This window comes from Triticum aestivum, chromosome 7B (genome assembly GCF_018294505.1).
Source record: "Triticum aestivum cultivar Chinese Spring chromosome 7B, IWGSC CS RefSeq v2.1, whole genome shotgun sequence".
Taxonomy (NCBI): Eukaryota; Viridiplantae; Streptophyta; class Magnoliopsida; order Poales; family Poaceae; genus Triticum; species Triticum aestivum.
Genome location: NC_057813.1, coordinates 71,507,441 through 71,518,714, shown reverse-complemented (window position 1 = coordinate 71,518,714; position 11,274 = coordinate 71,507,441). Strand labels below are relative to the sequence as shown.

The 11,274-nt window shown below is 45.9% G+C and overlaps 1 protein-coding gene across 1 annotated transcript; it reads left to right on the top strand.

Moving 5' to 3' along the window:
• The first annotated feature begins 5,484 nt into the window (after positions 1 to 5,484).
• On the top strand, positions 5,485 to 10,792 carry LOC543390 (sucrose synthase 1). The gene is made up of 16 exons (XM_044577280.1): positions 5,485 to 5,701; positions 6,512 to 6,622; positions 6,961 to 7,081; positions 7,159 to 7,310; positions 7,400 to 7,592; positions 7,713 to 7,831; positions 7,916 to 8,132; positions 8,216 to 8,311; positions 8,418 to 8,591; positions 8,672 to 8,788; positions 8,882 to 9,048; positions 9,136 to 9,360; positions 9,506 to 9,824; positions 9,926 to 10,170; positions 10,256 to 10,394; positions 10,491 to 10,792. Exons 2-16 carry the CDS (start codon positions 6,528 to 6,530, stop codon positions 10,536 to 10,538), a joined length of 2,427 nt encoding a protein of 808 aa, XP_044433215.1. The 5' UTR covers positions 5,485 to 5,701; positions 6,512 to 6,527; the 3' UTR covers positions 10,539 to 10,792.
• Positions 10,793 to 11,274: the final 482 nt, after the last annotated feature.

The following is an 11,274-nucleotide window of genomic DNA, read 5'->3' as shown; positions in this document are numbered from 1 at the left end:
CGTTAACAGGCTTTCGATGGACCGACCTGCCACCTTTTGACCAAGTCAAACGGGCCGGTCTTTTGACCAGAATAGGCCACTGTTGGGCCGATACGCGTGTCAACGTATCATAGGTGTGTCCCGTCCACTCGCTGGATGCCTTCTGTCCCAACGAGGAGTTGACACGTGTTTCTTTCGGCCAATGAGAATTTTACACGTGAAAAATCGCCATTGGTCGTTGCTGTTAACAGGTTATCGAATCCAAAACCGGACATGATAGCTTAATAGCGACCCGTTACGATGGATGCCACGTGTCGGTTACCATTGACGAAAACACTTCCATGACGTGACATTTATCGTTATGGAAGTGAACACTTCTGTGATGATAATTTTGGTATTATCATGGAACACTTCTACGACAACACATGTAGGACTATCTTGATTCTGTCATAAAATCGTCATGGATGTACATGCATGACAGAAAATGTGACCTACTGTGACAAACACGTATCATCATGGAAGTGTATTTTTTTGTAGTGTACACAAGAACACAAATAACAACAAACTAGATGAGATACACAATAAAACTAGTTTGCACAAAGTAAGTCAAGGAAAGAATAAACCGCAAGTGGAGATGATTATGTTGTTCCTCGAGTTCCCTCCTTTGGGGGAGTTACGTCTCCATTGGAGAGGAGTGGCAGAATGATGCTCACCAAGCACCACAATGGCTCGCCTTATTCTCCTCGTGCCCTCTCACAATGCAAGGTGCCACGATCCACTACGCGGTGCCCTTGAAGGCGGCAACTGGACCTTTACAGAAGAGGCTGGGGCAATCTTCACAACTTAATTGGAGGTTCCCAACACCACCATGAAGCCTCGCCACAATGGACTTGAGCTCTGAGGTGACCTCTTCCGTCTAGGTTGTCAAACACGCAAGAGTAACAAGATCAACACGGGGAAGTAGGGGGAATCAAAATTTCTTATGGTGAATGTGTAGATCTAGGTCTTCTCTCCTAAATCCCAGAAGATCAACAAGTTTGGGTGGCTAGGGAGAGATATCGAGCAAGTTTAAGGTTTGGGCAACAACGTAGGAGAGAGAGGCAAGAGATAGGTCAAGGAGGAAGAAGACCCCTTTATATAGTCCCTCCTCCAATCCAACCATTACTCAGAAATTCTACTAAGTGGTACTATATATACTTCTCCTGAGAGCGGTACTACCACAATCCCATAAGGGCTGCACAACAAGTGCTTAAGCGGTACTACCGCTTCGAAGATCGTTACTACCGTAGCCCCATGTTGGACTGCACTGCAATGCCTAAGCGGTACAACCGCTCAAGAGCCCGGTAGTATTGACCAAAATAAATTAGTCGGTATTGCCGTAGAAATGCCGCCCTTGTACCACAACCAAAATAGGAGGGAAAGGCCACCTACGGCAGTAAGTCCAACACTTAGTCCGGTAGTGCCGCTCCAATAGGGGAGCGGTACTACCGGTCATGAGCGCGGTACAACCGACGTGGGGCAGACAGTGGCAGTATTGTTCCCATGAAGGGAGCGACAATACCACCCTCTACCCCCGTACTACCGGGTAGAGAAAAACTTGAGCAACTGAGGAAAATGGAGAACTTGAAATGATGGGAAGGTAATGTGGGTGCAAATTTGGTTGTGCGTACGTGTTTGATTCTACTCATACATTCCCACGGAGACCCCCTCTTATCTTAATAGTACAGTTTTTCTACGGCTCAATAAATAAATCGCTGGAACACTGTCTTTGCTCTTTTCCTTTGAGACGGGAACCTAATCGTCTTGTGCCTTTGTCGAATATACTTGTATAGCTCAGGCACACGATTAAACGACAAATTGCACTGTCATCCACATCAAAATCTCTTATGGATGAAAATGTCCTTTCACTTCACCACAAAGTTGGTTCAACTTGACCTAAGCATGATGACTTCCCGACCACAAGGTGAAATGTCAGGCCGACTTTGACGATAGAGCAGAAGCGCGCCCTGGCTCGGGGATTGAGTTTAGGTTGGTCTTCGAGGACTTGATTGTAATTCCTTTGTTTTGGAATGCCTTGTGTTGTTGGTAGTGTTTTAATATAAATGCAGAGCCTTATTCGTAAATAAAACTTCAACTTCTCTTTCCCTTCTCTAATCAGATTAACATAATGTAAAAGAAAAGTGCAAGAATAAAACATACTCCTGTATCCCAAAAAACGCATGGACTCAGCCACATATGTTTCCCAACAATAAAATGAAAAAAAAAAACTTTTTAATGTGGGATTTGAAATATAATATAATAAATTAATGACTGAATTTAATATCCGAGAGTCACGAAGTTATGAAACAACTCCGTGCGTCAACTACGGGGCACGAAATGAATTCAGAGAGACGCAAATACGAAAGCAATTACAAATTGCTGTGTGGTTGCATGAGTCGTGGCCCCGCTTCCGCGTCTATTGTTCGTAGAGGCGGGTCAATTTCTTCCTGAGCTTATCTAGATGGTCTTGCGATTGAATTTGCTGTGCTCCGTTCTCAAACTCGGTATATTTGGAGTACGTAAGTTTCCAGCATTGAAAAACCAGCAACATACTTTCAAACTTGTGGCACAACTTCCCATTGGCATACCAAGATATCACTAGCCGAGTGTGCTCTGGAAAACAATACACCTGTCCATAAAGTTGTGTACACAGTTCATTTATTATACTGTATTACCGAAATATACTTTGTCTAAAATTCTTAGGTTTCATACTTCACTCGACGATATGTGATGGATGAAAATTTATGTCCGCCAAATCAAACGCCTATCGAAGCTTCATACATTTCATTCATCGACAAGGTCTAGCATTTTGTCCCCGAGCTTGAAGATGACATACACTGATAAGAAAACCAGACTTTTCTTCTATGTCTTTAATCTTTTCTTTGGACGTACGATCTGTTGATGTCTACATCATCTAACCATAACTCCAGATGACGGAACTATGTTAGAAGGATTTTATGCAGAGAAACCCTATGCTACACGAGATGTACATTAAAGTGTTTATGTGGTTTGTCCATAAACAAGTCATTTTAACAAAGTACAACTTGGTTAAGCGCAATTGGACAGGATCTAGTAGGTGTAGTTTCTGTGATCGGGACGAGACCATTAAGCATCTCTTCTTTGAGTGCCCGTTGGCGAGAATTCTGTGGCGCACCGTGCAAATTGCCTTTAATATTACTCCTCCGAGTTTGGTCAGTTCGTTATTTGGAACGTGGCTGGAGGGGATAGAGTCTGATACAGCTAGACACATTCGTGTAGAAGTTTGTGCGTTGTTATGGGCAATTTGGAATTGCAGAAATGATTTGGCTTTTAACAGAATAACTATTATTCATTTTTTGCAGGTTGTATTCCGTGCTACGGCGCTGATCCGTATGTGGTCCTTACTCACTCCGACGAAGGCCAGGGCGCGTTTGGTTACTGGATCTGTCCGGTGAGAGATGGTAGCGCGGGATATTTTCAACCGATTTGAATGACGGTCATGTAATAGGATAGGCGATTAGTTTTCCTATTTTTATTATGCCAGCCGGTTGTGGCTCTATGGCCTTTTCTTTTTTTGGCGTTGAGGCTCTATGTGAGCTCGCCTTTATTTTGTTTCACGACTCTAAAACATTGTTGAACCTATTTTATTTATAAATGTGACTGTATGCATCGTTCTGATGCAGAGGCCGGGGAGTTCCCCTTTTCGAAAAAAAAAATGTACATTAGTATGCATAAGAAAGCGTTCGGTTCTCTACGGAGGGAGTATACCAAACCGACGGGGCACACACCGCACCAACCTTGTACAGCTCTGACCGGACTTGAATGAGAAACCAAAATCGCGTGGGACGATCCAGAAGCACGTACATATGGCTGCTCACGAGTTATTTCAAAGAAGCAACGTTCACCTGCCGCACGCACGAAATCGAGACGGTCTGGCCCGCGAACTGCAGAGCAGTCCCGTCCATACACACAAACAGAAACAGGCACGCCACCCGCAGGCCGCAGCTGTGCAGCAGCTCTCGTGGAAAGACACAGCCGCGAACGAACGAACGAACGAAAGCTACTTTTCTTTCCTGCCCCCAAAGAAAAGTTAACAAAAACCCACCAGCGGTTTCAGAAAGCCCCGCCAACCAATCGCGCTGATCGACCCCGCAAGAAACGAAAAGTCACGGCCACCCTCGAGCTCGAGGTACGGGTGGTAATAAAAAACCAAGAAACGAGGCGGGGATCGTGCGAAAACCGGAAGCCGCCTCCGCGGTTTTGGATCAGTTACCATGTGAGTCGCCGCGCTTTCCATCCTTCGGTCGGGTCGGCGCCCATGGGAACTGAAACAATGGAATGCAATTAAATCCGTCCTAATCCAAAACCACGGCCCGTCGTCCGTCCATGGCTTGCTGCGCAGGCCAGGATTAATTTCTTTCTGGGCACTATAAAACGCGCACCCTCCTGCAACCTGCAATCCACACCTCATCACATTCCCATCCCCGTCATCTGCCACACAAGCCATTCATCTTGCTCCCTTCCGTCGAGTTCGTTCGTGGCGTGTTCTTGCCAAGGTAATGTGCCCTGGCTATTCCCTCTGTTCGGCGCAATGCCGGTCCGTTAGAGTTTGTATGCAGTGCAGAACCTCTGTTCGGTTTTGGTTCTGGGTGGGTTTTCTATCATGGAAGCAGAACACACTTTCTTCTTGGCATCTTCGTTGTTTTTTCTTCTAACGACCGAAAGAGATGCGATGCCCTCTGCCTGTTTCTTGTTCGGAACGTAGGGCTGTCCCGGCATCGCCGACGCGGCCTCGCTGTCCGGACGGGCATCTCAAGTGCATTTCTCCTTTCGCAAGAACAAGAGCCGCTGCTTTTCTCCGCAGAAAGATTATTCCTACCAACTTTCCATTTTATGCTCCGTCCATTGTGCTACTACTATAGAGATCATCTGCTATTACTACCTCTAAAGAAATTGCCACTTGGTTGGCATCCGTCAAAACCCACCACCTCCTTGGTGTTTCCCCATCATTTCGGCACATGCCCTTTACGCTCTCTCCTCCGGGTGCCCACTGGCCTCCGGATTGTAGACCAAGCTTCTAGATTGTGGATTTGTGTTGTTGCGGCAGGGCCCCACTCGTTAGTGCAGGGTGAAGAAATCCCCTTGCTTTTCTTCTACGACAATCTCATTGCGTGTGCCGGTGATAGCTAGGTAAATTAGGCCCGTCGCCGTCAAATCCCAAACTTTTTCCCTCTTCGCCACCTAATCCAATTTGATATTTGCATCGATTGAACCCATCCGCTCTCCCCATCCAGTCATTGAGTCCACTGCACCTGTACCTGTCCAAATCGATCGACCTGCAGCAGTTTATGCTCTCTCCCAAAAAAAAAAGCTTGGCACTTTAGGGAAAAGCAGCCATTAGACGGCACAGCATATGCTAACTGGATCCTTGCGCAATTAGTGACCCCATTAGATAGGTACCGCCAGTATTTTGTAATTTGGCAGAAGAATAGTTCGGTGTTATCCACTATGTCTGTCATGTCAGCTTGTGAGCTGAGGCGGCCCTACCAATACCAATACCAATACCACTCTAGCTAGCTAGCCACCACCTGTCCCTCCAATGCGGTCACCACTGGGGGTTTGGGTTTTGCCTATTTATTTGTCCTCCTGGATCTTGCAGAAACCCTCCTCCGTTTGGCCTCTCCCCTGCACTGCCTCCCCATTGGTATGTCTGTCCGCGCCTCTGGTGTCAGCACAGTTCCTTCCACCCCCCCGTGCTCTCATCTTGGGTGTGCTTTTGCTCGGATTCGTAGCTAATCTCGCCGGAAATCTGGTAGTCACTCGCTTTGATCGCTGGTTTCTTGCTGCGCTAGTTTTTCTCGGGGGTTTCTTGCACGTCTTGCGGTTCGTTTCTGGTGGGTCGTCACCTCAATCCCGCGCCGGTCCTTGCTGACGCGTTTTTCGGCTTCTCTGCTCCGAATCCCTCCTAGATTCCTCGCACGGTTCCTGAGCGTACTCTTCCTCGTCTTTTCCCCCAAATTTTTACCCTGAGCCAGTTAGAAAATTTTAGAGCCATCTTTAGCAGATTTTTGGTCAGGGAGAAGTTTTTGGTTAGCCTGGGATCTTGCCTGAGAAATGTGTCTCGGTTTTGTCTGCCATTTTGCGGCCTTAATCGCATGGATGATCTAAAAAAAACTGTAAACCCACTTGCTCAAGTTTGCCCCTTTTTTCTCTTCAGAAACATCTTCAGAGAACGACTGGTTTGGTGTGGAATCGGTGCTTGGTTAAGTTAGGCGCAAGATTAATGCTCGCTTTACCTTTGCGTTACTTTGATTTCTTCGATCTGTGAGATTTTACCAGTCTTGCTAAATGTTTCACCTCTGATTAGTCTTGATTTGCAGTAGTATTTTTTTTTTTGCGTGATGCAGTAATATGACTAGTGTTGATATCCTAGTGGCTGTTGACTTGTGGTTCTTGGGCAAGTAAATGTTCTGATTCTCCAAGGCTGACTGCTGATCTTTACCCTGCTCTCCAGTTTTGTGACCTGAGCCATGGCTGCCAAGCTGACCCGCCTCCACAGCCTCAGGGAGCGCCTTGGTGCCACCTTCTCCTCCCATCCCAATGAGCTCATTGCACTCTTTTCCAGGTGAGGATCTCAAAACATATGTCTACCTGTATGTGAAGCTAACTAATCTCTGTTATGCTACCAAAACATGTTGACATGGTGCAAATTTCATCCCTATCTTTAATTAATTTTTAGCACATCAAAATCAGCATTAGAAGGTGATGCATGCATATCATTGATACTCCCTCAGTTCCATAATTGTTGTTGTAGTTTCTTAGATCATGTTGAAATGCTGTTTCTTCTTAGGCAGACTTCAGTATAATCTGGTAGACAGGGTAGTGCTGCTCACATAGTTCAGCTGTAGGAGGAATATAAGGTGCAGAACTCTTTCTTTTTCTGAAAAGTACCACTCTTTGCAGGTATGTTCACCAGGGCAAGGGCATGCTTCAGCGCCACCAGCTGCTTGCTGAGTTTGACGCCCTGTTCGAATCCGACAAGGAGAAGTATGCACCGTTTGAGGACATCCTCCGTGCTGCGCAGGTAACATCGGCGACTTTCCTGCTCAAGTGCCTGCCAGTTGAATTTCATTCTAATTTCCTTCCTTGATGTAAATGTAGGAAGCAATTGTGCTGCCCCCATGGGTTGCACTTGCCATCAGGCCCAGGCCTGGTGTCTGGGACTACATTCGGGTGAATGTTAGTGAGCTCGCTGTGGAAGAGCTGACTGTTTCTGAATACTTAGCATTCAAGGAGCAGCTTGTCGACGAGCAGTAAGTTTCTGGATCAAATCTTAGCACTTGTAGGTGAATTGCACATTCTACTTGTAGTGAATAACCTTCTGTATTTTTCTTGACAACAGTGCCAGCAGCAAGTTTGTGCTAGAGCTTGATTTTGAGCCTTTCAATGCCTCCTTCCCGCGCCCTTCCATGTCCAAGTCCATCGGAAACGGGGTGCAGTTCCTTAACCGTCACCTGTCTTCCAAGTTGTTCCAGGACAAGGAGAGCCTCTACCCACTGCTCAACTTCCTGAAAGCCCATAACTACAAGGGCACGGTAAGCTTCTGATACGTGGAACCTACCAGTCTGGAATGCTTGAATTCATAAATCACTTATGAACCTAACAATGATTTGATCCATGCTCTATCGATAATAAAATGTCATTTTCAATTACAGACAATGATGTTGAACGACAGAATTCAGAGCCTTCGTGGTCTCCAGTCAGCCCTTAGGAAGGCAGAAGAATATCTAGTTAGCATTCCTGAAGACACCCCCAGCTCTGAATTCAACCACAGGTTATTTCTATGCAACTTGTCCGTACCATGTAGCCAAGGTTAAACTACTGCAAATGGAATAGCAGCTTACGGTTTGAAGTGCAGGTTCCAAGAGCTTGGCTTGGAGAAGGGTTGGGGTGACACCGCAAAGCGGGTACACGACACCATCCATTTGCTTCTGGACCTTCTTGAGGCCCCTGATCCTGCCAGCTTGGAGAAGTTCCTTGGAACTATTCCGATGATGTTCAATGTTGTCATCCTGTCACCGCATGGATACTTTGCTCAATCCAATGTGTTGGGATACCCTGATACCGGTGGCCAGGTAAAGCTGCTTGAAATCAAATTTCTGTTACCTAGTATTTCCAGGCTTTCTGGTTCTGAATCTGCCATGGTACTGTTTTACAGGTTGTGTACATCTTGGATCAAGTCCGGGCTTTGGAGAATGAGATGCTTCTGAGGATTAAGCAGCAAGGCCTTGATATAACTCCCAAGATCCTCATTGTATGTTTGAGACAACAATGTTGGATGTTGCAATTTCTAAGGCCTTGTTTGTCAGTGTGTTGTGACTAACTTGGTAAATGTGCCCACCCAATTTTATTTGATGCAGGTAACCAGGTTGTTGCCTGATGCTGTTGGAACCACATGTGGCCAGCGGCTGGAGAAGGTCATTGGAACTGAGCACACTGACATTCTCCGTGTTCCATTCAGAACTGAGAATGGGATCCTCCGTAAGTGGATCTCGCGTTTTGATGTCTGGCCGTACCTGGAGACATACACCGAGGTAAATATTTATTTGACAGAGCGTCCCACAGAGCTAAAACATAGTATCTGTATTCTGAGATCATGCATGGTTTGCCACAGGATGTTGCAAACGAACTCATGAGGGAAATGCAGACCAAGCCTGATCTCATCATTGGTAACTACAGTGATGGTAACCTTGTGGCCACTCTGCTTGCACATAAATTGGGAGTTACCCAGGTTGGTTTTGTTGTACTGTATATGAGAGCCTTGTTTTTTGTTTTGTTTTTGATTAGCGAAAATACTTATGGTTTCTTGTCTACACGAATACAGTGCACCATTGCCCATGCCTTGGAGAAAACCAAGTACCCCAACTCAGACATATATTTGGACAAATTTGACAGCCAGTACCACTTTTCATGCCAATTCACAGCTGACCTGATTGCCATGAACCACACTGATTTCATCATTACCAGCACATTCCAGGAAATCGCTGGAAGGTAACATTTCTTTATTTTCAGTAGAAGATTGTTGGCTGTGACAGTATTAAAACGTTTATCTGATGCGTCCTTCTTCTGTTTTTGTAGCAAGGATAGCGTGGGCCAATATGAGTCTCACATTGCTTTCACCCTTCCTGATCTGTACCGGGTTGTCCATGGGATTGATGTGTTTGATCCTAAGTTCAACATCGTCTCTCCTGGAGCAGACATGACTGTCTACTTCCCATACACCGAGACTGACAAGAGGCTCACTGCCTTCCACTCTGAAATTGAGGAGCTCCTGTACAGCGATGTTGAGAACGATGAACACAAGTGAGTACTCACCTCTATGTGATGTAATAACTAGCGCATTTCACCTGGTTTACAGTAGTGCTTTCAATGTTTTGAACAATTGCTTATGTTCTGTTGTACATGCTCTTCCATTCAAGCATAACCATTTTAAATTTGTTTTCTACAGATTTGTGTTGAAGGACAGGAACAAGCCAATCATCTTTTCAATGGCCCGTCTTGACCGTGTGAAGAACATGACTGGCTTGGTTGAGATGTACGGCAAGAATGCTCATCTGAAGGATTTGGCAAACCTTGTGATTGTTGCTGGTGACCATGGCAAGGAGTCCAAGGATAGGGAGGAGCAGGCTGAGTTCAAGAGGATGTACAGTCTCATTGAGGAGTACAAGCTGAAGGGCCATATCCGTTGGATCTCTGCTCAGATGAACCGTGTTCGCAATGGTGAGCTGTACCGCTACATCTGTGACACCAAGGGAGCATTTGTGCAGGTATACACCATGTCACTTCATATTCTTCTGTGATCAACATTTGAAAAAAGAAACAGCCTTGAGTTTGCACTGGACTAAACTCTTGTTTCAATTGTTTCTAGCCTGCATTCTATGAAGCATTTGGCCTGACTGTCATTGAGGCCATGACATGTGGTTTGCCGACAATTGCGACATGCCACGGTGGCCCTGCTGAAATCATTGTGAACGGGGTGTCTGGCCTGCACATTGATCCTTACCACAGCGACAAGGCCGCAGATATCCTGGTCAACTTCTTTGAGAAGTGCAGCGAGGATCCAAGCTACTGGGACAAAATGTCTGAAGGAGGCCTGAAGAGAATTTATGAGAAGTATGCATTCTAATATTTGTCCTGCCAGATAGTTTTAAGTTCTGTCTCTGAACAAATACTGATCCTGTATTTTTGGATTGATCAGGTACACCTGGAAGCTGTACTCAGAGAGGCTGATGACCCTGACCGGCGTGTATGGGTTCTGGAAGTACGTGAGCAACCTGGAGAGGCGCGAGACTCGCCGTTACCTGGAGATGTTCTACGCTCTGAAGTACCGCAGCCTGGTAAGTTATCTAACCGTCAAAGAGAAACAGAGGCAACATATATCAATGTCCACTTGGGCACACCCCCTTACGATTTATACGTTCTCTTGAATCCAGGCTGCTGCAGTTCCATTGGCAGTTGATGGCGAGAGCTCCGACAACTAGCGCGGTGCAATGGGGCATGAAGAGGCGCATTCAGCGGGAGGGTGAAGTGTCGGCTGCGTTATGATTTGTCTGTCTACCGTAGTTTCCATTTGGTCTGGTCGTGGGGTGTGTTAATTTGTTGTCTCGGCACATTTGTGAGGTCCTGGGCAGTGCTCGCTGGTTCATGCCAGCCGCATTTGTTGCGTGGAATAAACGCCTGCCCATATTGTTCATCTTTCATCAGAGTTCAATGCAATGTTTCGTTGTCTGTCTCACTTCTCCTCTCTGCCTTGGAAATTGGATGATCACCCCTTTTGTCATGAATGAACCTGGTATGTGTGTGTGTGTGGTTTTGATAAGAGCTTCACTGATGTGTGCTGCACTGTGGAGTTTCTCTGAAGAATAGTGCAGGTCTTGGCAAGGACAAAACCAAATGCCAACAACCTATGCACTGTAACATGGTTTATGTGATTAAAGTTTTCGGGAAACTTCGTACTACTCGGATGCAATTTGGGATAGTAAGTGCTCCAGAGTGGAGTTTCTCTGATGCAGTTTCTCACATGGAGAACTCAAAAAAAGCTCCATGGTGCTTGTCGAGTCTCAATCCCCAGGGTGAAAACACAAGGTCAGACTTTTATTGGTTATATCTGGCAATGGACTTGTTGAAATCATTGTTTTTGGGTGAGCTCAAACTTTGTTCAGTCAGCTTGTGCATTGTTTTCCTTTTAGAGGTGTTGCTTTTGAAGAATCTCTTCTG

Excerpts from the sequence above, each read along its gene's own strand:
- LOC543390 (XM_044577280.1), top strand. The coding sequence starts at position 6,528 with ATGGCTGCCAAGCTGACCCGCCTCCACAGCCTCAGGGAGCGCCTTGGT. Across the intron at positions 7,832-7,915 it reads AGCTCTGAATTCAACCACAG|GTTCCAAGAGCTTGGCTTGG; the intron begins GTTATTTCTATG and ends TTTGAAGTGCAG. Across the intron at positions 8,133-8,215 it reads ACCCTGATACCGGTGGCCAG|GTTGTGTACATCTTGGATCA; the intron begins GTAAAGCTGCTT and ends ACTGTTTTACAG.